Below are 26,219 nucleotides of genomic sequence, written 5' to 3' on the forward strand. Positions count from 1 at the left end.
ATGAAGAAATTAAAAGATGACTTAGAACATTGGAAAGACTTACCACTAACACTGACAGGAAGGGTAAATTATATTAAAATGAATATCTTCCCAAGGATACAATACCTATTTCAATCATTACCAATTCACCTAACAGAGAAATTCTTCAAGGAGCTAAAGAAAATAATAAGGAAATTCATAGGGAAAGGGGGGAAACTGAGGATAGCGCTAGATAAATTAACAGAATGGTACAAATAAGGGGGCTTACAGCTACCAAACTTTAAGAATTATTATAGAGCAGCACAATTAAGATACCTATCAGATTTTTATCAAACAACGGAAAAACCAGATTGGACCAGATTAGAGCTAGATAAAATAAGGGAGAAGGTACCTGAACATATACTATATAACTGGAATGAAAAGCTGGTGCAACATAGGAATTCACCAGTACTGCACCATCTGCTCAACATTTGGAAGAAGATTCACGTAGAAAGGAATAAAACAAATTATCAACTACCAAAATTAATACTGACGCAAAATCAACTAATCCCTTTCACAATAGATAACCTTTCCTTTAGAGAATGGGAGAGAAAAGGGATCAAAATAATAGAAAATTGTTTTTCGGGAAATAAATTATTATCTTTTGAACAAATGAAGGACAAATATAATATAGCTCACGATAGAATGTTTGCATACCACCAACTGAAACCTACTTGAAGAACAAATTGGGAAGCAGGCTGAGGTTGCCAGATGGAAACAATTTTGAATATGTGATTACAGACACAATGATAATTGAAAGATTTATTACAAACATGTACATCAAACTGCAAGAGAAAGAGGAAACAAGCTGTAAACCCAAACAAAAATGGGAACAAGATCTAAACATAAAGATAAAGAATGAAACATGTGGCAAGCTATGCTCCAGAACTATGAGAAATATAATAAACACGAGGTTATGCATGATACAATATAATTGGTTATACAGACTAAACACCATGCCCCAACAAAAATAAATGGGATTCAACATTATCAGACAGATGTTTTTGCTGTAAGAAGGAAACGGGAACAACAGTACATGCAATTTGGGCATGTGAGAAAGTGGAAAAGTTTTGGGAAGATCTAAACCAGGTATTAAATAAAATCACAAAAAGCAACATACCAAAAAATCCAGAGATCTTTCTTCTAAGTAATATAAGAAGTATTATTATGATAGCCTTAGCTGTAGCAAAAAAATGTATAATGTCAACCTGGAAATCAGAAGAGAGCCTGAGAGTACAGCAATGGTACATAGAAATGAATAAATGTATTCCATTGGAAAAAATAACATAATTTAAGAAATAACATCACAGTATTCAAACAAATTTGGGAACCGTACATGGAACACAATCGAGAAGTCCTACCACGGACCTCCACTGCCTAAAATGACAGAAGGAGAAGAAGACGAAATGAACTGACCCAGTATGTAAAAGTAGAAGACACAAATTTCTTGTTTATTTTCATTGTGTAATGACATTGTTTAATGAGTTTATCATATATGTTGAACGTTGAGTGAGTGGGGAGGGGGGTGAAGGAGGGAGGAAAGGGAGGGGGGAAAATGACACTGTGTATATTCAAGAGGGAAATGTTTGTGTGTATTTTCATAGTGTGAAATTCTTAGGGAAAGGGGGGGAAACTCAGGATAGCGCTAGATAAATTAACAGAATGGTACAAATAAGGGGGCTTACAGCTACCAAACTGTAGCTGTAACTGTAGATGCCACTGTTGGCATCTTGTTTCCTTGTACTGCATGGATTCATAGTGTGAAAAATTTAAAAAAAATTAAAAATTGATTGTGCAATTACCTTCTTTCCTGTCAGAAGGTCAAAAGTAGCTATGTTTGAGGATTTCAATTCAATCAACAATTCTTCATTAAAATGTCATACGGGACAAGTAACATTTGCACCATACAAGTACCAAGCAATGACCTTTTCTAACAAAGATGTTAACCACCTACCTATGACTTTCAACAGACTGACCCAATTACAAATATCCCATTGGTTAGGATTAACCAGATAATCAACTGGATCAACAAAAGTGGCTACAAAATGTTGTGATTTGGGTAACTACTTCCTGATACGCTGAAGTATTCCCACCACTTACATGGCTTTATTAAGTGTAGCTCTGAGAATGCAACATTCCACCAGCTTGACACCAAGACAAACAAGCCCTCTTGACTGACACCCCATCCACTGTTCTAAACATTTATCAGAGGCTACAACATGTACTACCTACAACATTCTCTGCAGTTACCCACTCAGACAGTTTGAACAGCACTAAGAAAACTCCTAAAATTGTCTCCAAAAGTGGCAAAGCCTTGGGCTATATGAAAACATAACTGGCTGAAGGTTCCTTTCCAACACAGGCCATCCTTACTTGGAAAAAAATGTTTTCTTTGCCACCATGCCTAAATCTATAGGACTGGAGTGGTTCAAGAAAGTGGCTCACCTGGGGCGTGCCATGAGATGACGTGGGGTTAGATAACTCTCCTCAGAAAAGTTGAAAAAAAAAAGAGTCAAAAAAGGTTGTAAAAGTTAACAAAAATAGAAGAAAGAAGTGTTTAAAGGTATATGGAAGAAGTCAAAATGCCACCAAAGAAAGACAAAGCAGTTACAGCAATTCAATAGAACAAAAACAAGATAAAGAAGAAAGGCTACCTACCTTCCAGGAGCTATTTGGAAGGTACTGCCCAGGGAAGATAAGTCTGGAGCCGGCAAGACCTTGGACATAGCTGTCCAAGGTCTCTCTCGACAATGGCCGCCCACATCGGGTGAAGTTGGGATTCTGTGCATGTGCGAACACTAAAAAAAAAAGAGGTAGTTGTTTTTTAAAAAAGTTTCAGGGGCTTCCAGCTCCAGTGGACCAGAAGAACAGCAAGAGCAAGAAACAAGTTTTGAGCATGGACCGATGATGAAGAAGAAGAAGGAAAGGGTTAAAGAATTCTCTATTTCTATAGATGAAATCAAAAAAAATATTTGGACACTTTTAAATAGTCTATGGCAGTATTAACAGATGAAGTTAAAAAGAATGGTGAGAAAATTGAAAGAATGATGCAGCAGGTGGATAAAAGATTTAAAGTAGAAGATGAAAAAATTAAAGGGAATGAGTTTGAGGTTCAAAGTATTAAAGAACAGATGCAGAAGGTACAAGCTGAAGTAGCTGCAACAAAAGATCAATTAATGCAGAAGACAGACATTTTGGAAAATTTTAGTAGAAGAAATAACATCAAGATTGTTGGTTTAATGGAATACATTTATTCATTTCTATATACCATTGTATTTTCAAATTATCTTCCAATTTCCAGGTTGACATAATACATTTTTTTGCTACGGCTAGGGCTATCTTAACAAATCTTTTTTGTGCATCTTCCAAGTCAATTCCAAATTCTTTATTTTTTGTTACTTAGGAGAAGTTCTTTGGTATATTGTTTTCTGTTATTTTATTTAATATCTGATTGAGATCATCCCAAAATTTTTCTACTCTCTCACATGTCCAGATTGCATGAATTGTTGTTCCCCTTTCTTTTTTACATCGAAAACATCTATCAGATACTGTTGGGTCCCATTTATTTAACTTTTGCGGTGTAATGTATTCCATTAGAAAAAATAACATATAGTTTACGAGATAATATTGAAATATTCGAACAAGTATGGGAGCCTTACATTAAATACAATAGCGAAAACCTACCGGGAACAAACATTACCTAAGTTGATGGAAGGAGAAGAAAAGAAAAGAATGGACTCAGTAGAATTTCTGGTGTATTTTTGTTGAATGACAACATTGTCTGACTGGCTTAATGCAACCTAGATTGTATACCTAAAATGGATGAGAGGGGGGGGTGGGGGGGTGGCTTGGGAGGAGGGAGGGGGGGGGGGGAGAAAAAGTCACTGTATATGTGTGAAAAAGAAAAAGTGTATATCATGGCTAACGTGATTTATGGTGTGAAAAATAATTTTTTTTAAATACATAAATAAATAAATAAATAAATACAGGTTGTTGGTTTAAAAGGTGATGAACGTTGAGTGAGTGGGGAGGGGAGTGAGTGGGGAGGGGGGTGAAGGAGGGAGGAAAGGGAGGGGGGAAAAGGGGGGAAAATGACACTGTGTATATTCAAGAGGGAAATATTTGTGTGTATTTTGGTCAGTATGGTTCATAGTGTGAAATATTTTTTAAAAATTAAAAATTGATTGTGATTGTGCAATTACCTTCTTTCCTGTCAGAAGGTCAAAAGTAACTATGTTTGAGGATTTCAATTCAATCAACAATTCTTCATAAAAATGTCATACGGGACAAGTAACATTTGCACCATACAAGTTCCTAAAACGTTTGATACCGGAATCATTAGGAGCAGATAAATTTCAAGGAGACCTGGAGATTGAGAGAGCACATTGAGTATTGAGACCAAAGCCACAGTCTGATCAAAGGACTCATCTAATACTGGTTAAATTTTTTTTTTATGAAATACGAGAGAAGATTTTGGAACTGGCAGCAAAATAGGCAAAAGGAAGGTAATCACCTTTGATTTATAATGGGAATAAGGTTTTTTTTCTATCCTGATATGTTCTGATTTGTTAAAAAAGAGAAAAGAATTTGATGCAGTTAAAATGTCCTATGGAAGAAAGGCTACGAGGCATCCAGCTGTTTTGTAAGTTTTTGTTCCAGAGGGGAAAAACAGATTTTTTTACAGAACCGAATGAGGGAAATGTGTATGCCAATTCAGTGCCTGAAAAAGAACGACAAGTGACACTTGAATGGATTATCTGACAGAAAGAGTTTAGCTGTGACTAAAAAAAAAATTTGAGAGAGTTTAAATGGGGAGGAGAGTTTAACCTATAAGTGATCTATGTATATGTATATATTTTATGATCTATAAAAAATAGAATGTATACTATTAATGCAACATGGGATTGTTTGGTATTTCAAGTGAGTTAGTCAAGAATATGGAGCTAACCGCTGCAAAATCATTCACATATGTGGTTTTGATCACATCCAGGACAGATCAGGGCTTTAGAATTACAAGGGGGTTAATTTTGGTTAGTTAAGTTAATAGTAATAAGTTAAAGTTTGATCCTGTTTTCATGTTTAAAGATAATTAAAAGCAACTTTTGTTTAAGTATCCATTTGTCTTGGTGACTATCTATTGCTGCTGGATTCCTCTGGGCTCATAACAAAAAATTAGGAGAATATGGTTGGGTATCAGGTTACAAAGTAAATGTAGAAAAGAATGAAGTAATCCTATGAACGATAGGGATTATACACAATGTAAACAAATGTCAAAGTTTAAGTGGCAAAAAGAAATAGATAAATACTTAGGAATAATAATTGGCTGGAATCTAAATAATTTATTCAAATTAAATTATTTGCCATTATTAAAAAAGATTGACATGGATTTAAAAAGATGGAAAGATTTACCAACATCTTTAATAGGGAGAGTAAATTGTATCAAGATGAATATTTTTCCTAGATTACAATATTTATTTCTATCATTACTCATTTGAGTCCCGGAGAAGTTTTTTCGAGAATTAAATAAAAATGTAAGAAAATTTCTTTGGTGTGACAAAATGCCAAGAATAGCTATGGAAAAACCGACATGGAAATTTGAATTAGGAGGACTAAGATTAGCTAATTTTAAAAATTATTAAAATTCCTGTCCTCCTGTTATCAAATTGGAGAAAAAACAGCATGGGTACAGACTGAAATGAACAAAATAGGAGAAACGAACCCAGAATATCTTTTGTACAAATGGAATGATGAATTTTTGAAAAAAGAGAGAAGTACCAATTTTAACACATTTACTGAAGGTATGGGATGGAATTCGTATGGAAAGAGGAATTAAGAATTATCATATAACCTTAGATGATGTTAATGCAAAATCAACTTAATCCTTTTACTTTTAATAACTTTTTTTGGCATTTGGCACAGTAAAAGTATAATGAGGATAAAAAGATTTTATTTTTTAGGTTCATTCTTTTTGACTTTTGAACAGAGAAATATTTCTTTGGCTTGGCTCGTTTGTGGCTGACAAGTCCGATGCGGGACAGGCAGACACGGTTGCAACGGTTGCAGGGGAAAATTGGTTGGTTGGGGTTGGGTGTTGGGTTTTTCCTCCTTTGTCTTTTGTCAGTGAGGTGGGCACTGCGGTCTTCTTCAAAGGAGGTTGCTGCCCGCCGAACTATGAGGTGCCAAGATGCACGGTTGGAGGCGTTACCAGCGCACTGGCGGTGGTCAATGTGGCAGGCACCAAGAGATTTCTTTAGGCAGTCCTTGTACCTCTTCTTTGGTGCACCTCTATCACGGTGGCCAGTGGAGAGCTCGCCATATAACACGATCTTGGGAAGGCAATGGTCCTCCATTCTGGAGACGTGACCTACCCAGCGCAGTTGGATCTTCAGCAGCGTGGATTCGATGCTGTCGGCCTTTGCCATCTCGAGTACTTCGATGTTGGTGAAGTCGCTCCAATGAATGTTGAGGATGGAGCAGAGACAACACTGGTGGAAGCGTTCTAGGAGCTGTAGGTGATGCCGGTAGAGGACCCATGATTCGGAGCCGAATAGGAGTGTGGGTATGACAACGGCTCCGTATACGTTAATCTTTGTGAGGTTTTTCAGTTGGTTGTTTTTCCAGACTCTTTTGTGTAGTCTTCCAAAGGCGCTGTTTGCCTTGGCGAGTCTGTAGTCTATCTCGTTGTCGATCCTTGCATCCGATGAAATGGTGCAGCCGAGATAGGTAAACTGGTTGACCGTTTTGAGTTTTGTGTGCCTGATGGAGATGTGGGGGGGCTGGTAGTCATGGTGGGGAGCTGGCTGATGGAGGACCTCAGTTTTCTTCAGGCTGACTTCCAGGCCAAACATTCTGGCAGTTTCCGCAAAACAGGACGTCAAGCGCTGAAGAGCTGGCTCTGAATGGGCAACTAAAGCAGCATCGTCTGCAAAGAGTAGTTCACGGACGTGTTGCTCTTGTGTCTTGGTGTGAGTCTCTTCAGATTGAAGAGACTGCCATCCGTGCGGTACCGGATGTAAAGAGCGTCTTCATTGTTGAGGTCTTTCATGGCTTGTTTCAGCATCATGTTGAAGAAGATTGAAAAGAGGGTTGGTGCGAGAACGCAGCCTTGCTTCACGCCATTGTTAATGGAGAAGGGTTCAGAGAGCTCAATGCTGTATCTGACCTGACCTTGCTGGTTTTCATGCAGTTGGATAACCATGTAATGTACCAAACAATACAATTTTTTCATATTATCAGCTTAAATCATATTTTAAAAAGAAATTAGGCATGAATTTAAAACTTCTGGAGCAGAGCCAATTTGAATATTTAATTACAGATACATTTATTGAGAAATTTATTACAAATATGTATATAAAACTGCAAGACACTATGAAGAAAAATAATTATATAAAGCAAGAAGATGGGAGAAAGATTAAAACATACAAATTCAAAACAAAGTGTGGTTAAGACTGCCAAATACAAATAATTAATCATTCAACTAAGAATACAATACAATAAAGTGTGGCAGCATAGCACTAAGCAGGTGAACCAGCCCCGCTTATAATCCACGCAGCGGGGCAGCCAGCCAAAATGGCGCTGTCGGGGGTTTCCCCTTCTTCTCAGCACAGGGCTCAGAAGCCTGCGCTAGGGAACCACATGATGCCCGGGTGAAGTCAGCGCCCCCCAGCGCGGTTCTCAGCCAGGTCCGGGCTGGGAGTACGTCCAGCCCTGCAGCCTGCAATAAATCAGTTCGACTCACTAAGCTCAACCCGTCTGGTTGTGTGTTCTTTCAGTAGCAGTGTAGCTACAATTGGTGACCTTGACTTGTTCAAACATCTTTGAACCCATCATGATCGAACCTGGGATCAGTGCTATAGCCATCAAGCTGCCTAAATTCTGGGTTCAGGAATTGGATAACTGGTTCAGCCACATGGAGGCTCAGTTTCACCTCCGCCAGATTTCATCCAACACAACCAAATTCTTCCATGTGGTCGCCGCCCTGGACCAGGCCACAACCAAACACGTGCTGCACCTCATTCACCACCCAACTGCTGAAGACAAATACGAGACCATCAAGCGAGTGCTCACCGGATCCCTCGGACTATCTAGCCGCCAGCGTGCCGCTCGGATGCTGCACCTCGAAGCCCTGTGGGGACAGGTCCCCAATAGAGCTGATGGACGAGATGCTTGCGCTCATGGGTGATCACACCAACTGCCCACTCTTCGAGCGCATTTTCCTCGATCATCTGCCTGAGGACATCCGGCAGTTACTGGCCCAAGAGTGCTTTACCGACCCGAGGAAGGTCACTCAAAAGGCCCAAGAGCTATGCCTCGAGCGATTCCCAGAGGGCTCGATGGTCCAGCAAGTCACGAGACACGAACATGACCACGGCAAGCTCGTCCCTAGTGCTGTGGTAGACCATCTGGCCCCTGTAGGGACCACCAAGAACATAACCAGGAGCATGGCATCCGTTCTAGGCCTCTGCTTCTACCACCAGCGCTGGGGAGCCAAGGCTCGGAAGTGTCGTCAGCCCTGCTCGTTCCAGGGAAACGAGCAGGCCAGCCGCTGTTAATGGCTACAGTGGCTGGCCAAGGACACAGCCTCCTCTACCTATGGGACTCAGTCAGCGGCCGGTGGTTCCTCGTCGACAATGGGACCCAGATCAGCGTCATCCCAGCCACGGCCATTGAGTCCAGGAACCGACCTCGAGGACCACCCCTCCGTGCGACCAACGCAACAGAGATTAGGACGTATGGAGACAAGACAGTCCACTTCCAGATCGGCCGATGAAAGTTCTCGTGGAGCTTCACCGTCTCATTCCTTCCGACCGCCATCCTGGGTGCTGACTTCTTCCTCGCCCATGGGCTTCTGGTGGACATTCGGAGTAGGCGTCTGGTGGACGCCCGTACTTTCCAGGCCATTCGCCTTGACGCCTCCCGCACAGAGCAGCCACAGATGGCCACAATCAGTACGCCCAGAGATGAGTTCCAGTGAATCCTGGACGTGTTTTCGACCCTCCTCAAGCCACAGTTCTCCACTGCCTCGCTGCGTCATGGGGTGCTCCATCACATCCCCACCCAGGACCCACTGGCTCCCGCCAAGGCACGCCGGCTACCGCCTGACAAGCTCCAGCTGGCGAAGGAGGAGTTTTCACATCTGTTGGAGCTGGGGATTATTCGGCGGTCCGACAGCCTGTGGGACTTGCCGCTCCACCTGGTCCTGAAAGCCTCCGGTGACTGGCACCCCTGCGGAGACTATTGACGGCTCAACGAGACGACAGTTCCTGACCGTTACCCCATCCCTCACATCCAGGACTTTACGGCCAACCTGCATGGTGCAAGGGTTTTCTCCAAGGTTGACCAGGTACGCAGGTATCACCAAATCCCGGTGCACCCTGAGGACATACCCAAGACGACCATCATCACCCCCTTCGGCTTGTTCGAATTCCTTCACATGCTGTTCGGGCTCAAGAACGCCACTCAGATCTTCCAGTGCCTCATGGACTCAGTGGGCAGGGACCTGGATTTCGTCTTCATTTACTCAGACGACATCCTCGTTGCCAGCAGGGATCGGGCGCAACACAAGGCCCACCTGCGCACCCTCTTCTTCCAGCTGGCCGACTTCGACCTCACTATCAACCCAGCCAAGTGCTGCCAGTTTGGGAAAGAGTCCATGCAGTTCCTGGGCCATATCATCAAGGCCGAGGGAGCCACGCCCGCCGCTACGAAGGTCACCGCTATCAAGGAGTTCCCACATCAGGACAATCTCAAGGAGATGCAGGAGTTTGCAGGTATGGTCAACTTCTACAACCAATTCATCCCGGGAGCTGCGCGCACCATGCAGCTGCTATTCGCCCTCATTGCATCCAAGCACAAATTGCTCACCTGGATCCCAGAGGCCTGCAGTGCATTCGAGGCCACCAAGGATGCCCTCACGAAGGTTACCATGCTCGCCCACCCACATATGGCGCTCTCAGTCGATGCCTCTGCCACAGCCATTGGCGACGTCCGGGAGCAGCAGGGGAACAGACAATGGAAGCCGCTGGCATTCTTCAGCCGGCTTGTCTGCCCACCAAAGCGCATATAGGTCTTTTGACCATGAGTTACTGGGCATGTACCTGGCGGTGCAGCATTTCCGCTATTTCTTGGAGGGGAGGACTTCTACCATTTTCACTGACCACAAACCCCTCACCCAGGCACTCGCGATGGCGAAGGACCCCTGGTCGGCCCGTCAACAGCGTCACCTCTCCTTCGTGTCGGAGTTTACCACTGACATTCAGCACAAGGCGGTGAAGGACAACGTAGTCGCCGATGCACTCTCACGACCAACCATCTGCACGCTGAGGCTCAGCCTAGACTTTGACCAGCTTGCCCGCGACCAGAAGACCAACGAGGAGACTCGAGCCTTCAGGACTGCCATCACGGGCCTGCGGTTCCGAGACCTCCCGACTCCGAGCGGCAGAAGCACCGTCGTGTGCGATATCTCCATGGGCACCCTGCGGCCAGTGATTCCCCAGCAGCGGCGCAAACAAGTCTTCCATCACATCCATGCTTTCAGACCCGTCCATCAGGTTCACGGTCCGGATGGTGGCAGAACGGTTCGTCTGGCATGGGCTGCGGAAGCAGATCGCGGGCTAGGCCAGAACTTGCACCCAATGCCAAATGTTCAAGGTACACAGGCACACCAGGGCACCCGTGCAAGAGTTCAAGCATGTCTGGGAATGGTTCAGCCACATTCACGTGGACATAGTCAGGCCCTTACCTGTTTCCCGGGGCAACTGTTACCTGTTCACGGTGGTGGACCGCACCGCTCATTAGCCCGAGGAGATCCCGATGACAGATGCCTCCACAGACTCCTGCTTCCAAGTGCTGCTGCACAGTTGGGTCGCCCGATTCGGCGTTCCAAATCACCTCACCAGCGATCGGGAGACCCAGTTCACCTCTGCGCTCTGGGCACAGAACGGCAACAGGTTGGGGATCGAGCTACACTGCACCACGGATAATGGGCTGGTCGAGCATCTGCACCGCCACCTTAAGTCGGCACTTATGGCCCGCCTCACCAATCCCGACGAACTGCTTTGAGTGTTCTGGGGCATCCACTCCACGCCCAAGGAGGATCTGCAGGCGTCATCAGCTGAGCTGGTCTACGGAGCACCGCTGGCACTTCCTGGTGAGTTCATCAACGCACCTCACAAACCCCAGTGGTTACTGCTCGAGCTGGTTCCCCACCTCCGGGCCTGCTTGGAACCTTCACACCCCCACCGCCGCCCAGACACGGCACACGGCCATATCACGTCCCCAGCGAGCTGTTTTCTGCAGAGTACATTTTTATTCGGTGGGGCCCGCCCGCGGCACCTCTGCAGAGACCTTACGAGGGGTCGTACATGGTTGTCCAGCGTTCAGGGTCTATGTTCACGCTGGACATTGGTGGCAAGCGGGAACTGTTTACTGTGGACAGGTTGAAGCCAGCGCACCTTGATCCCACCGAACCAGTGATTGTGGCCCAGCCCAAGATGCAAGACCGCCCAGCTAAAAAGGACATTGGCACCGGTTCTGGCTGGTGGGGGGGGGGGGGGGGGAGTTGTGTGGCGGCACACCACTAGGCAGGTGAACCGGCTCCGCATGTTCCATGCAGCGGGGCAGCCGGCCAAAAATGGCCCCATCGGGGGTTTCCCCTTCTTCTCAGCACAGGGCTCAGAAGCCCGCGCTGGGGGACCACGTAACACCCGGGTGACGTCAGCAACCCGCCCCCCAGCGTGGTTCTCAGCCAGGTCCAGTCTGGGAGTATACGTCCAGCCCAGCAGCCTGCAATAAATCAGTTCTGCTCACTGAGCTCAACCCGTCTTGATGTGTGATCTTTCAGTAGCAGTGTAGCTGCCGCTACAAAAGATTGATAAAAATGATACACAAATTTTTTCTTCCCCCCCCAATACAAATACAATTAATGTTAGATACCAAATGGTTCAATATAATTTTTTTTGTGCCAATTATATCACACTCTATATAAATTACATTGACTTAATTCAAGTTGTTCTGACAAATATTTTAGATGTAATGAAGAAATAGGGACTTTAGTACACTCAAGTGTGCAAATGGAAAAATTTTGGAAGAACTTGAATTATATTATTAGGATAAATTATGAAGATACAAATACCATAAGACCAGAGGATATTTTTACTTGGCAATATATATGAAACAGATATTGAATTGAAGTTTGATAAATATCAAAATAAGTTCTTGAGTGTAGCAATAGCGATAGCAAGGAAATACGTGGCAATAACATGGAAATCAGATAATTTTATAAGATTGGGCAGATGGCAGACTGAAATACAAAATTGTATACCTTTGGAAAAGATTAGTTACAGATTAAGGAATCAACTTGGGAATTTTTATATGATTTGGCAACCGTATATGGATTTCATTGGTGAAAGTGCATCTACATCGTCCACATTTTCCTTTTTAGATAAAATAATATTAGAATAAATAACACCTAACATATATATCCAGGTGTTTTCTTTCTTTTCTCCTTTCTTTTTCTATTTTGGGGGGAGGGTTGGGGGGGGGAAGAAATGAAAAAAAAACGTGTATCATTTTGTATCAATCTTTATTGTATTGTATTCTTAGTTGAATGATTAATTATTTGTATTTGATGCAAATGAAAAAAATTTTTCCAAAAAAAAAGTAGCTCATCTTTATTTTCTTAAGGCACTTTTGAATGGACTATAAATGCACATGAACATAAACACACATCAAATTCAATAAATGCTCCTCTTTGATGACCATTAATGGCTCTGAGACACTTGGATCTATGCATTGATAATTAGGAAACACTCATTTCTAAGACAACAGCAGAAATCTTTTAACTCTGATGTATTCAACGTAAACCATAATGTTGAAGTTAAATAGAAACCATTTTAGATTATACCAAGTTACATGAAGTTTGTTTTCCCAAAAAAAAGGAATGTTTCATTATACAATGCAAATAATTTCTCCACTCCACTGATCTCATTTAATTTTAAATGTGCAATGACACTAAAATATAACTATAAAGCTCATCCAAAACTCTTTATGCCATTTGCCTAATTTACATTGTGTATAAGCCCACCCTGCTGAACATGATGTCACCTGCCCCCCCACATATATATCTGTGTCAGTAGCCATGTTAGTCTGATGGTATTAAAGAATGAGAAAAGCACCACATCTCTGAATCCTCATTGTGTAAGTACATACACGACAGTGGTGACGAGGAACAAAACAAACCCCATACGTCCTCCATGCACCAACCGGGGAAAGGAAGCAAAAGGATAAAGGTAAAAGGTGACCACCCAATGAATCCCACAAGTTCTCACCTAAAAATTCAAGCAAAAGTGTGCCAAGATGAAGGAGGGAAAGTTTGGAGAATTCAAAAAAGCACATGAAAGTTGGGGTAATTACATAGAACAGTTTAACCACTAATGCAGAGTGTGTAATATTAATGATGCCCTGGTAAACCGAAAATGTGCCGTATTCCTCAGTATAATGGGCAGCAAAACATTAGATTTCCTTAAAACTTTGATGTCCCTGGAGGACCCAGAGACATACACCAAGTTATGCATAGCACAGGGGAAGCACTTAAGCCCCAGACCACTGGCTATGGCAGAAAGGCCACGATTCTATGAAAGGAGACAAATGCCAGGGGAGACAGTAAATGAATACCTGGCAGCGTTGTGTAAACTGTCCAAGCACTGTCACTTCGAGCAGTTTCTGACCCAAGCACTTTGAATCAGATTGGTGATGGGGTTGGCAGATCGCCAGGCAAAGCAGAAATTACTGGCAATGGACAACGAAGTAACTCTCGAAATGGCTTATAGAACTGCCTGCAGCTCATAAATAGCAGACAAAAATTTGGATGTGGGCCAACGAGACTTTCTGGTCAGGAGGTTTTCCCACCAACAGTACTTACTTTGAGGGAAGTACAACCATCACCCAGAAAACTATTTCTTCAAAAATTCTAAATGCCACAGTTGCAATAAATAAAAAGAACATATCACAGTGAGATGTCCAATCAAAGAAACAGTAAAAAGCAGGAGAACTCTAAATTGTGATAACCACCCAACCAAGGTCAAATCGCTAACAGAGGGAGAGCAGCTTGAGCAACGAGCATGGCAACAGCTCTGAAGATGACAAAACAGCTGCAGTCTTATACATCCGAAAAATAAATGAAAAAGGCACAGTAATTTATGTTCAGTTGAAAATAAACAATGAAGTTCTGAAAATGGAGCGCGACACGGGCTGCACTGTCTCTAATTCCATTACATTTAAAACAACGCTTGCTATCACCCCTTCCAATGAAAACAACTGAGATCTGTTACAGGTGACAGTCAAGGTACAACACAAGCAACAACAACCAAAAACACTATCTCGCTACATCGTAGATACCCAGGGACCAGCATTTTTTGAAAGAAACTTGCTACAACACATTCCCCTGGACTGGCTGGAAATTGGTTCAATACAGAGTATTGAAGACAACACACACCCAGAACTCAACCAGATTCTCAACGGCCATGCCGTGGTTTTCCAACAAGGGTTGGGAAAGATAAAAGGGGTTCAAGCCAAAATGGAATTAAAAGAGAATGTGGAACAAAAGTTGAATAGATTAAAAGATGAAGGCATATTAGAACAAGAGAATAGTGATTGGGCAGTGCCCATCATTTCTATACGGAAAGCAAACGGTGAGATTCGCATTTGCGGCGATTACAAAGTCACTATTAACCAGGAACGAAAAGTACCAGAACATGCCCAGAGCAGAACAACTATTCCAAGCACTAAATGGAGGGCAAAAGTTCACCAACAAATAGAGTTGGGCAAAGAATCAAGACAATATGTGACAATCAATCCCCACCTGGGACTGTTCACCCACACCTGCAATTTTTGAATCTGCAATGGACAACATGGAATAGAAGTGGGATGTTACCATGATGACATCATCAACACGGGCCGGAACGATAAGGAACACTTACAAAACCTTGAAAATCTCCTAAACAGACTACACCAGGCCAACTTATGACATCCTGTCATAGTTGGTCTTCATGCTACCCTCAGTGACATACATGGGATTTATAATCGACAAGGAGGGGCTATGAATGGATCCATCAGCTACAGAAGCTGTTCGCAAACCCCCATATCAAACCAACAAGCCGGAATTACAGTCCTTTCTAGGGTTCATAAATCACTACTGGAAACATATCCCAAACATGTCTATATTTTGCAGTCCCCTTATCCGCTTACTCAAGAAAGATCAAAAATGGAACTGGAACATGGAAACTAAAAACCCAGTCGATCGACTAAAGAAAATATTAATGTCAACAAATAAGTTTCTAACCCACTACAACCCAAACAAGGAAGTGACTCTAGCTGTTGATGCTTCACCAGTAGGACTGGGAGCAGTATTGTCCAAAATCACAGAGAAGGGTGAACAACCCTTCACGGACAGTAACTACAAGCAAACACAATTATGCACAACTGGAAAAAGAAGGATTAGCAATAATTTTTGGTGTAGAAAGGTTCCACCAACATCTCTATGATAGAATTTTCACCCTAATCACTGACAACAAACCTCTAAGTTTGATTCTTGGTCCCTACAAAGGGATACCAATATTAGCTGCAGCCAGAATTCAAAGATGGGCGATGCTACTAGCTGCATACAACCATGAGGTAAAACATAAACCGGGAACACTCAACAGCCATGCAGATGCCTTATCACGCTTACCACTACCTGAAACTGAACAAAAAAGAAATTATTAAATGGACAGCAGAAGCAACAGCCATCAACCAAGAACAACTGCAACAACTGCCAATTACAGCTCAAATGATTGGCAAAGAAACAAAATGGAGGTAACGTTAAGCAAAGTCTTATACTCCACCCTCAATGGATGGCCAGAGTCTGAGGTCATACCAGAAGACCTGAAAACTTACTTCACACACCACCATGAGCTATCAGTTGAAGTTTACTTTGGGAAACCCATACAATTATCCCGGCAAAATGGCAAAGCAACATATTATCAGAGCTGCACCACAACCATCCAGGAATGGTACAAATGAAAGTGCTGGCCTGGTTGCATGTTTGGTGGCCGTCAATAGACAGACACATTGAAACAACAGTGAGAGAATGCAAAATATGTCAGTCAATGCAGCCAAAAATGCCACAGGCCAAGGCCAACCCATGGAAATGGCCTTCCAGACCCTGGCATCGGATTCACGTTGACTTCGCGGGGCCATTCGCAGAAGAGACTTTTCTGATAGTGGAGGTCGCACATTCCAAATGGCCAGTAGTTTTGCATATGAAAAACACCAAAGTCATTCTACAACTGAATGTCTATGAGCCACATTTGCCATATGGATTACATTACGGACAATGGACCCCAGTTGACATCAGAACCTTTTAAAAAATGTATGTGGATAACAACATCAGACATAGTTTGTCTGCACCCTACCACCCAAGTACTAATGGGGAGGTAGAACGCTTTGTGCAAACATTGAAAAAGGCGATAAAACCAAGAAACTTCTGAACGCCTCCTGGACTCACAAAATTGCAGATTTCCTATTGGGGTACAGAAACACACCGCATTCTACCACAAAACACACCCCAGCAGAATTGATGTTTGGCCACAACCTGCGGACAAGACTGTCCACAGTTCACTCGGATCTGGGCCTCCATTTAGAAAAAATCCACATTGCCACAAACTTTACCTAGAGCACTGGAGATGGGCAAGAGAGTACTTGCACAAGATTACAGACATTACAAAGATCCATGGGTGATAGAGGTGATCCTACAAAAGTTGAGCCCCTGTTCATACCCTGTTTTAGTGGGAGACAGACTGTGGAAACGACACATTGGTGTCAGACAAAGGTCGCAAATGGTCAAAGACCACAAACTATCTCACGACCTGGAGAAGGTAGAACCAGACCTGCCGTGGCCTGCCATGGCAATCCAACCCCTTGGGCTGAATGAAGGAGAGGTGGAGACGGGTAGCCCAGTAACTGCGACAAGCAGCCCAGCAGGTAGAACCCTGGAGGCCAGCAAAGGCTGGCAGTCGCCGTCAACCCAACTATCTATGGGTCCCACTCAGAACAGCCCCGAGCAAATACCGGTCCAGCAGGCCATGCCAAGGCAGTCCAAGAGAGAAAGAAGACCACCCAAGCACTTTAAGGACTATGTTCCATAATTATTATTATCATTCAGTTTATGTACACTAATTCTCACTAGTGCTCATGGGCCCGATGTAGTAATGGTAGTTAGAGGGGGCCATTCAACATTTATTGCAGGGTGGGGAAGAGTGTTGTGTATAAGCCCGTCATGATGTCACCCTCCCCACCTCACATATGTATCTCTGTATATCAGTAGCCATGTTAGTCTGATGGTATTAAAGAATGAGAAAAGCTCCAACGACTCTGAGTCCTTATTGTGTAAGTGCATACATGACAATAAAGCTCATCCAAAACTCTGATGCCATTAGCCTACTTTACATTGTGTCCATTTACAAATCAACACTAATCTCATTAATTTACAAATGCTTCAAGTCTTCAATTTTAATATTTTGTTTCAAATGGCAGATGAACCCACCCTGTGTTTAATGTCATAGAATACAGTATGGGCCCTTCCACAATTATGTTGTGCTAACCTATGTAAACCTTTCCTACCATCAATCTAACCATTCCCAACCTCACAGCCCATAGCCCTCATTTTTTCTTACATCCATGTGCCTATCTAAGAGTCTTCTGAATATCCTATTGCACCAGTCACCACCAATCCCCAGCAATGCATTCCAGACCTACCACTTTCTGTGTATCACCATGTAACTGGTTGATAATATCTGTTTGATAACACACCAATGTAATATTTCGAGACAATATACTATGTTTAAGGGACAAAATAATAGCAGTGAAATTGACTTTGCAGCGGATGACCCATCATGTCTTTGCTATTTGTTTCAAACATTGCAGCCAAATTTTTTTGCCACCAAGTTCGTTTCTTTTATATTATCAGATGAATCTAGCAAAAAGTGCATGCAGAAGTACAAGATTTTGCTGCAACTTTAAATTAATTGGGTTATTAGTTATACAAGATATTGGTGACCCCACACTTAAAAAAAAAGATATAATGGCATTTGAGGCTGTCCAAAGGAGATTCACCAGGCGGTTTCCTCGGGTGAGAGGAATGGCCTATCCAGAAAGGCTAGAGAGTTTGGGTTTGCATTACCTGGATTTTAGAAGTATAAAGGGTGACCTTTTTAGATGTAATACCCTGAGCAGGCTTGATAGGATTGATGTTGAGTTTCATGTACAAGTGTGTAATTTACAAACAAGGAGTTATTATTAAGAAATAAAAGGTTGGACATTTAAAACTGAGGTACAGAGTTTTTTGTCTTAGAGGCTAATGAATTTTAGAATTCTCTGCAAGATCAGTAGTGATACAGTAAAACCCCTGGTAACCGGCATCTAATGGGATTGGTAGATGCCGGATAAGTGTATTTTCTGACTGTGAGGCTTATTCTTACAATGCTGAACTAATAAACCTGCATTAAGAATAAACAGCTTGAAAGACAAAAATACTGTACTTACACTTGCATGAATATACAAATCTTAAAGCGTTTTGCTTTATTTTCAGTTACATTTTTTGAAAAAATTTAACTGTCACTACATCTGCAGGATTCCACTCCCCTCTCCACAGAGCCTCACAAAAGATGAACAATAACATTATAGATAATTAAGGGCCCCCCTCCCCCAAAGTTTACAGATAAAGCCTCTGACCAGGGCAACTCTTACTAAGCAGGGAAAAGGAGATACTTTAATACAGTTGTTACGTGCCCAAAGGACCCCAAAACCCAGCAGCAATAGACATTCACGAAGACAAGTGGCTTTCAAAACAAAAGTTATTTTTAATCAACTTTAAACATGAAAATACAATCAAACATTAATATAACTCTATACTTAACTAACCCAAATTAACCCCCCTTCTAATTCTAAGCACATGTGTATGTAATGTGTGTGTAAAGTCAAGAAGGTTCTTTGGTTCACAGTTCAATCTCAATTCTCCTTCTTCCAAGTTCTCTAGTTGCAGGCAATCACCATACTGTGCACATAATTTAACATGTATAAAGTTCACCAGGCTTGCCGCTTGAAAGGTAAACATTTACCGCTCATGAAGGCTCTTGTAGGGTTTGCAAAGAGAGATATTTGTTGCAACTGAGGTACCACTTCTCGTCACCTCAGGGTATCACTGATGAAACTGGTCTCATCAGGGTCTTCTAGATGGTAATCTCTTTCTTCAAGCTACCACAGAGTTCCAGTCCTTCCTTTATTTCAAGAGAAACATCAGACAGATAGCACTTTCAGCCATCTACTGCTCTGGAACTTGCTTTCATCAGTTTCAAACAGTTTTCCCTGGATTGCACTTTTCAGTTACTTGTTAGTGTCCCGCACACTGACTGACTGAGCTGTTAAATCAACTCTCTTCCAACTGAAACTCCAAAAAGAGCATGTGACTCATGTCTTGCAAAACCCCCACCTTCTCCAGCAAACAACAGGAGTTCTTTCTTCTGCTCTCATCTGTTGTTAGATCAACAAAATCCAGGAGTGACCTTTTTATGAGCACTTTGCAGAAAGGGTACTGAAGACAGCCTGACTCCAGCAAGACAATGGTCAAGCATTTTATGACTTCAGTTCAATTAACACCTACTTGTGAAGGGTGCTTACATTCTCCAGAGATCTTGCAATGTGAATTCTTCAGTCTTTCAAATAAGATCTGTTTTAAAATGTTTGTATGTATGTGACCTACTCTAAATCTTGTAAATTCTCCCCAAATATTAATATTGTTACACAGACACCCCAACGGCAAGCAGCATCAACCAGCTCTTCATCCTTGCTGATACCATTGTTGTTTCACACTTTATTCAAACAGTTGCTATGAGCAAAGCATGACCAAGGCACTCTCTCGCTGAATATTTGCTCCCATCTTCTCCAACGCTGTATGTGTTACTTCAGAGAGTATTTACTTTTACAATTTTAAACTTAGTTTTTTTTCAAACCTAATATATTTTTTATTTTTATTTATTTTCCTTTTTTTTTTGCTAGTTTGAGGCTGCCAGTTGCTTGAATTCCAGAAGAGGCTTCTTTAATTCGTGTTTCAACTTGTCCTAGCCTTTAAAAAATAATGGAGGGAGGTGAAACACTATCTTTAATTTTAAATGTAAATTTGGAACCTAATCCTCTAATTGCTCTTTTTGGCATAACTGGAGAAGATGACATTCCTCTAACTTCAGCAGTGGGACCATGGCTTATATTACCCAAAAAATTGTTTACTCATAGCTTATCTCTTTGAAGAAATTATTTAATTATCTTCAAGGTCTCCTGATGGTCTGTGACCAACAAAAGACAACTGCATCTCTGGGCCTCATGGTGGAATTCAGATGTGTCTACTAATTCATATGCATCCTGGGCCTCATGGTGTAAGTTAGATTATGCTTTCCTATTCAACTGCATCCCTGGGCCTCATGGTGGAATTTAGATTATGTCTTCTGATGCAACTGCATCCCTTACATAAGCTGGTCTAAATCCTCCATTACAGTAAGCCAAGTTAATATTAGAAAAATCGAGCAATTAAGGGTTATGGGGAACTCGCAGAGTAGAGTTGAGGTTAGCATAGATCAGCATTATGGAGGGCAAAGAAGACTTTTCAATCCCAAGTCTCTTTCCATAACAACAAGCTATAATTTTTCATTATTTAAATAAACTGTTTTTTCTCTTCTAAAGTAGATACTTTCACATTCAACGACATTGTACTTCATCGGTCAGACCTCTATCTGCTCACTTAAACTATGTATATATTTCTGCAGACTCCACAATTTGCTTTTTCATTTGATTTAGTGTCGTCAGCAAACTTGGATCCACCAAACTAGGATGCCCTCTACCGAATTGTTAATGTATATCGTAAACAGTTAGGGTGCAGTAATGACCCGATTGCCAACTAGGGAAACACATTTATCCCAACTCTCTGCATTAACTAATTTTCTATACATACATCCTTATTGGTAAGTATTTTATGTGACATCTGTAGTTTTTTTTTTAAATTTAGATACAGCACACCCCCTTATTGAATGCTTTCTGAAAATCGAAGTACACAACATCCATCTGTTCTCCTCTATCCACAGAGCTCCTTATATCCTCAAATAACAGCAATGAATTGCCAAAAATGATCTTCCCTTCCTGAATCTATGCTCTGTTTGCCTGATGGAAGAGCTTCCATCCAGTTGTCTCATGGATTTTTAAAAAAAAACACAGCTGCTGCACTCCAGGAAGTTATTCACATTTTCCTGGAATTCATGCTGTGTAAAAAGCTCGGAATGGGAATGTAGGCGCCATTCCTGATTCGACATTTTACCTCCTAGACCCTAGTCATTTTTCTGGAATGCCCAAACTGAACTGCGGGTATTCCGTGACCCAGGGGGCTAATGAATATGATGTGTAGCGATGATGTGTAAAGCGTGTGACGTTGGAGCACATAATTTTCAAAGTTGCAGCAAGGAGACATTAAGTTATCAGCATTGGTAAAAACATGAAATCATACATGATACACATGAAATTAATCTGCATTTGAATAGTGCTATACATAGTCACTGCTAGCATTAAAAGCACCTCAGGATCAACAGCCCATGTTCCTCTGTTTGAAGGATAGGTGAGACACGTATGATTCATGTCACAGTCGTTTTTTTTTGTTTTTTTTTCACACCATAAATCACATTAGCCATGATATACACTATTTCTTTTTCACACATATACAATGACTTTTTCTCCCCCCCCCCTTTCCTCCCAAACCACCCCCCCACCCCCCCCCTCTCATTCATTTTAGGTATACAATCTAGGTTGCATTAAGCCAGTCAGACAATGTTGTCATTCAACAAAATTACACCAGAAATTCTACTGAGTCCATTCTTTTCTTTCCTTCTCCTTCCATCAACTTAGGTAATGTTTGTCCCCGGTAGGTTTTCGCTATTGTATTTAATGTAAGGCTCCTATACTTGTTCGAATATTTCAATATTATTTCTTAATCTATATGTTATTTTTTCTAATGGAATACATTTATTCATTTAAATTTAGTAGTTTCTTCCTTTTAATTTGGTTATGTATTCCATTAATATTTAAAGACATATAGTTCAGCGTAGCCCTTTTATATTTTGTTTATCTTCTCTTTCCGTTTTTCCATCATTACCTTTCCTCCTTTTCCATTTCTGTTTTCTTATTTTCAACTCTTTATAAGACAACATTCCTACAACATCCAACATTTTCCTTATTCTCCTATTTCTATCATTTATCCCCAATCTCCCCTTCCCCTCCTGAGTTGTCCTTTATCCCTTGTCGGACAACCACATCTCCCCTCTCCATTTGGATTTGCGAATCCACTCGCAAGCGTCAACTGATTTTGCAGTGACCGCTATTTCCCCCCACCCCACCTCCCCCAGAAAAGATTTCACTTTTCATATGTCACAAAGGTCACTCTTTTAATTCCCTCCTTATTCTCTCTATTCCATTACCTTCCCTTATTAATTCTTGTCTATACTATCTATATTTTCCTCTAAGTACAGATACATTCATGTATGCTCATTGTCTCTATTCACTCTTATACTTCTTTACCCGCATACATATCAATCGTGATCATTTTTACTCTCATTACCCGTCTTCATCCCTCAGTCTATTTTTGTCTTTACCCACATACATATCAATCGTGATCATTTTAACTCTCATTACCCGTCTTCCTCCCTCAGTCTATTTTTGTAATTGTTCTGCAAATTTTCGTGCTTCTTCTGGATCCGAGAATAGTCTGTTTTGTTGTCCTGGAATAAATATTTTCAATACCGCTGGATGCTTTAGTATAAATTTATACCCTTTCTTCCATAAAATCGCCTTTGCTGTATTGAACTCTTTTCTCTTCTTTAGGAGTTCAAAACTTATATCTGGATAAATGAAGATTTTTTGCCCTTTATACTCCAGTGGTTTGTTGCCCTCTCTTACTTTTTCCATTGTCTTCTCCAGTACCTTTTCTCTTGTAGTATATCTTAGGAATTTTACTACAATAGATCTTGGTTTTTGTTGTGGTTGTGGTTTAGAGGCCAATACTCTATGTGCCCTTTCTATTTCCATTTCTTGCTGTAGTTCTGGACATCCTAGGGTCTTAGGGATCCACTCTTTTATAAACTCCCTCATATTCTTGCCTTCTTCATCTTCCTTAAGGCCCACTATCTTTATGTTATTTCTTCTGTTATGGTTTTCCATTGTATCTATTTTTTGAGCTAGTAGTTCTTGTGTCTCTTTAATTTTTTTATTAGATTTCTCCAATTTCTTTTTTAAGTCTTCTACCTCCATTTCTGCTGCTACTGCCCGCTCTTCCATCTTGTCCATTTTCTTTCCCATTTCTGTTAAGGTCATCTCCATTTTATTTATTTTCTCTTCTGTGTTGTTTATTCTTTTTCTTAAATCCTTAAATTCCTGTGTTTGCCATTCTTTAAATGACTCCATGTATCCTTTAATAAGAGCAAGTATATCCTTTACCTTGCCTTTCTTTTCTTCTTCTATTTCACTGCCTCTTCCTCTTCTTCTTCCTCTGGGTTGACCATCTGTTGTTTCTTTGGTGCCCTTTCCTCCTCTTCTTTCTTGTTTCTATTGTCTTCTGTGGTCTCTTCTTGCTGCAGGTGTTCTGCAGCTGTCGTTGCCGGCTGTGGAGATCGACTCCCCAGCTGGTCCCCCCTCCCGTCGGTGTGTTTTTCTTCATTCGCATCGTGCGCGCGCGAAGTATCGCGCATGCGCGGTTGCGCACTTTTACTCGGCTCAGCGAGCCATTTTTGTAGTCCATTATTTACCAACCTGAGGGAGCGGGTTTCTCTCTCCGCAGCGGGCCTCTTCGGACAGGTAAGGCCTTCACCTTTTTCCTCCTTTGTCTTCTCTTCCTCTCTTCTTACCGTTGCTTTCGATTTTTCTTTTTTTGTCGCCATCTTCTTTCCACCTTTATACTCACTTTTCTGTAACTTTTATTTCTGTGCCTTTGTGTTTTCTCTTGTTTTTCCCGACTTTTCTGGAGAGGGCTGGAGTTCACCGTCCGGCCACTACTCCATCACGTGACTCCCCCCCCTCACAGTCGTTGTTGATGCAGAGGTGCTACACACCCCACGTTATACATTGCTGTTGACGTCCTGCCTCTTTAAATACTGCACTGCTGGTATACCATCTAAACTCGTGGTCAGAAATGGAGATTTGCCGTTTTGGTCATTCCTGCCAGGATGACGGAAGGCTCTTCTTAACAGTAAAATCCTGAGAAGTCTATGTATATAACACTCCTATTTCTTCATTAATGATACCGTCAAGCATTTTCACACAACAGCCATTAAGCCAACTGGCTGATAGCTACCTGTCTTAGTCAACATTCTTTTTAAACAGTCGTGCAATATTTTCCAATCATCTGGAATCTGTCCAGTTAATGTTGGTGGATTATCTTCTAATAACTTCTGCCATTTCCTTCTGTATTTTAAGATGCACTCTGTCAGGACCTGTGGACTTATCTACCTTTAGGTCCACCACTGGTTTGCTCAGCACTACCTGTTTAGGAATAACGATTATGTTGAGGTGTTCACCACCCATTGCCCCAAAAATACCTCTCTTTGGCATGTGAGACATCCTTCACTGTGAAAACCAACACAAAATTGTTGATTAAGGAATTTCCACATTACTCAATATTACTTTCTACCTTCTCATCTTCCTAGCCACTCTTCTGTTTCATAGAATTATAAAAAAAAACTTTTGCTATTTGTTTTTTTTTGCCTAATTTTTTCATAATCTATCTTCCCTTTCTTCATTGCTTGCTTTGGGCTTTTGTTGCTTTTTAAATTTTCCCTATCTTCCAGTTCCCGCTACTCTTGGCAACTTTCTATGTGCTTTTAGTGAGATGCCTTTCCTTTACTTCCTTAGATTTCTACAGCTGACTCTCTCCACCCTTACTGTGCTTGCTTTTAACTGGAAAATATTTCTGTGGAACACTAAAAAATCTCTTTGAATGTCTTCTCAACTGTCCAACGATTTAGCCTATGTTCCCTGCCTACTTAGCCAACTCCTCCCTTGTCCATTTCAATATACAAATATGATATTCATTAAAAGTGTTTCTTATTCATTACCAACAAACAGGTAGAAATTTCCATTCGTCCAGACTTACGGACGATCTACCGTGGTGCAAAGTATCCAAATAAAATGACTCTAAATGCCTTTGAGCACAATTCCAAGCCTGCTGCCAATCAACGAATGGAAGCTGAAATCCGAATCCCGGAATCGCAGTCCTTTAAAATATATTTTTTATGAACTGGGAAGTGGGGGGGGAATTAGAAAGGATTTACATCTATCTGCCTAGATTAACACTTGAAAGAAATTAATGACTACACGGTCCACGGGACACACACTCTGCACTTACCTGGTGGTGGCTTTTGTCCCCAAGAGACCAGGACAGAGGTGACGGTGAGGAGTGGCTCGGTGACAAATGAGATCCGTGTCCATACCCCAGCTCAAAGACACTTCCCGCTGAGTACGAGCCACTAGTGCACAAATTGCTCCTCGGCTCTTTTTCCTTGCCGCTTTCCCAACCATTCACCACACGCAATACTGACTCTTGACCGACAGGCCCGGGGTGGGGGGAGCGAAGTGCAAACCACGCATGCGCTGCGGTCAAAGGTCATTCCGTGCCTGCGCATGCGGACTGAGAGAGTAGGGGGACAAGAAAAACAGTGCATGTTGGGGTCGAGCCCAATACACAAACGTGCTGGGGTAACTCAGGCACTGATAAGAAGCAAAGGGTACCCGGCGTTTCGGGCCTGAGCCCACGTCACGGTCGAAAGGAAACATCTGCACATGTGCAGGGAAGAGAGAGAGTGAGCCCGAGCGTGGCCTTGCGCATGCGTGTCGGGCGCCATCTTCGCCGGCCCTTTTTTTTCCTCCAGGGGACCACGTTAACGGAGGTGAGGAATCGGCATGAGTTGGGATATCTGCAGGAAAGGAGCCAGGGGTTGTCGCTGCGTCAGGGCCGAGCAGGCCAGGTCAGTAAGTAACTGCCTGCCACTACGACAGTAGGAGAAGTGTCGTGGGGAGGGGCGAGCGTTTGTATCGGAGAGAGGGCTGCTCTAACGTGGAATGAAGCAGGCCGCAGCCGTGCT

The 26,219-nt window shown here is 42.2% G+C and overlaps 2 protein-coding genes across 7 annotated transcripts in view; one reads left to right on the forward strand and one right to left on the reverse strand.

The window, feature by feature from the left end:
- Positions 1 to 25,732, reverse strand: part of anapc10 (anaphase promoting complex subunit 10) — a 63,533-nt gene extending 37,801 nt beyond the window's left edge. The window contains exons 1-2 of one of the 4 annotated variants that reach the window (XM_069926314.1): positions 25,484 to 25,732; positions 2,677 to 2,816 (exon numbers count right to left, since the gene is read on the reverse strand). In XM_069926314.1, the coding sequence (XP_069782415.1) occupies positions 2,677 to 2,807 (131 nt within the window). In that variant the 5' untranslated portion in view covers positions 2,808 to 2,816; positions 25,484 to 25,732. Of the gene's footprint in view, positions 1 to 2,676; positions 2,817 to 25,483 lie in introns of those variants that run through there. The other 3 variants (XM_069926317.1, XM_069926315.1, XM_069926316.1) reach the window with 3 other exon arrangements.
- A 41-nt stretch (positions 25,733 to 25,773) lies between these two features.
- The window catches only part of abce1 (ATP-binding cassette, sub-family E (OABP), member 1), a 66,278-nt gene continuing 65,832 nt past the window's right edge, over positions 25,774 to 26,219 (forward strand). The window contains exon 1 of one of the 3 annotated variants that reach the window (XM_069926311.1): positions 25,774 to 26,106. The gene's annotated coding sequence lies outside the window, so the exon portion shown is untranslated. The remainder of the gene's footprint in view (positions 26,107 to 26,219) is intronic. The other 2 variants (XM_069926310.1, XM_069926312.1) reach the window with 2 other exon arrangements.

This window comes from Narcine bancroftii, chromosome 3 (genome assembly GCF_036971445.1).
Source record: "Narcine bancroftii isolate sNarBan1 chromosome 3, sNarBan1.hap1, whole genome shotgun sequence".
NCBI classification, from domain to species: domain Eukaryota; kingdom Metazoa; phylum Chordata; class Chondrichthyes; order Torpediniformes; family Narcinidae; genus Narcine; species Narcine bancroftii.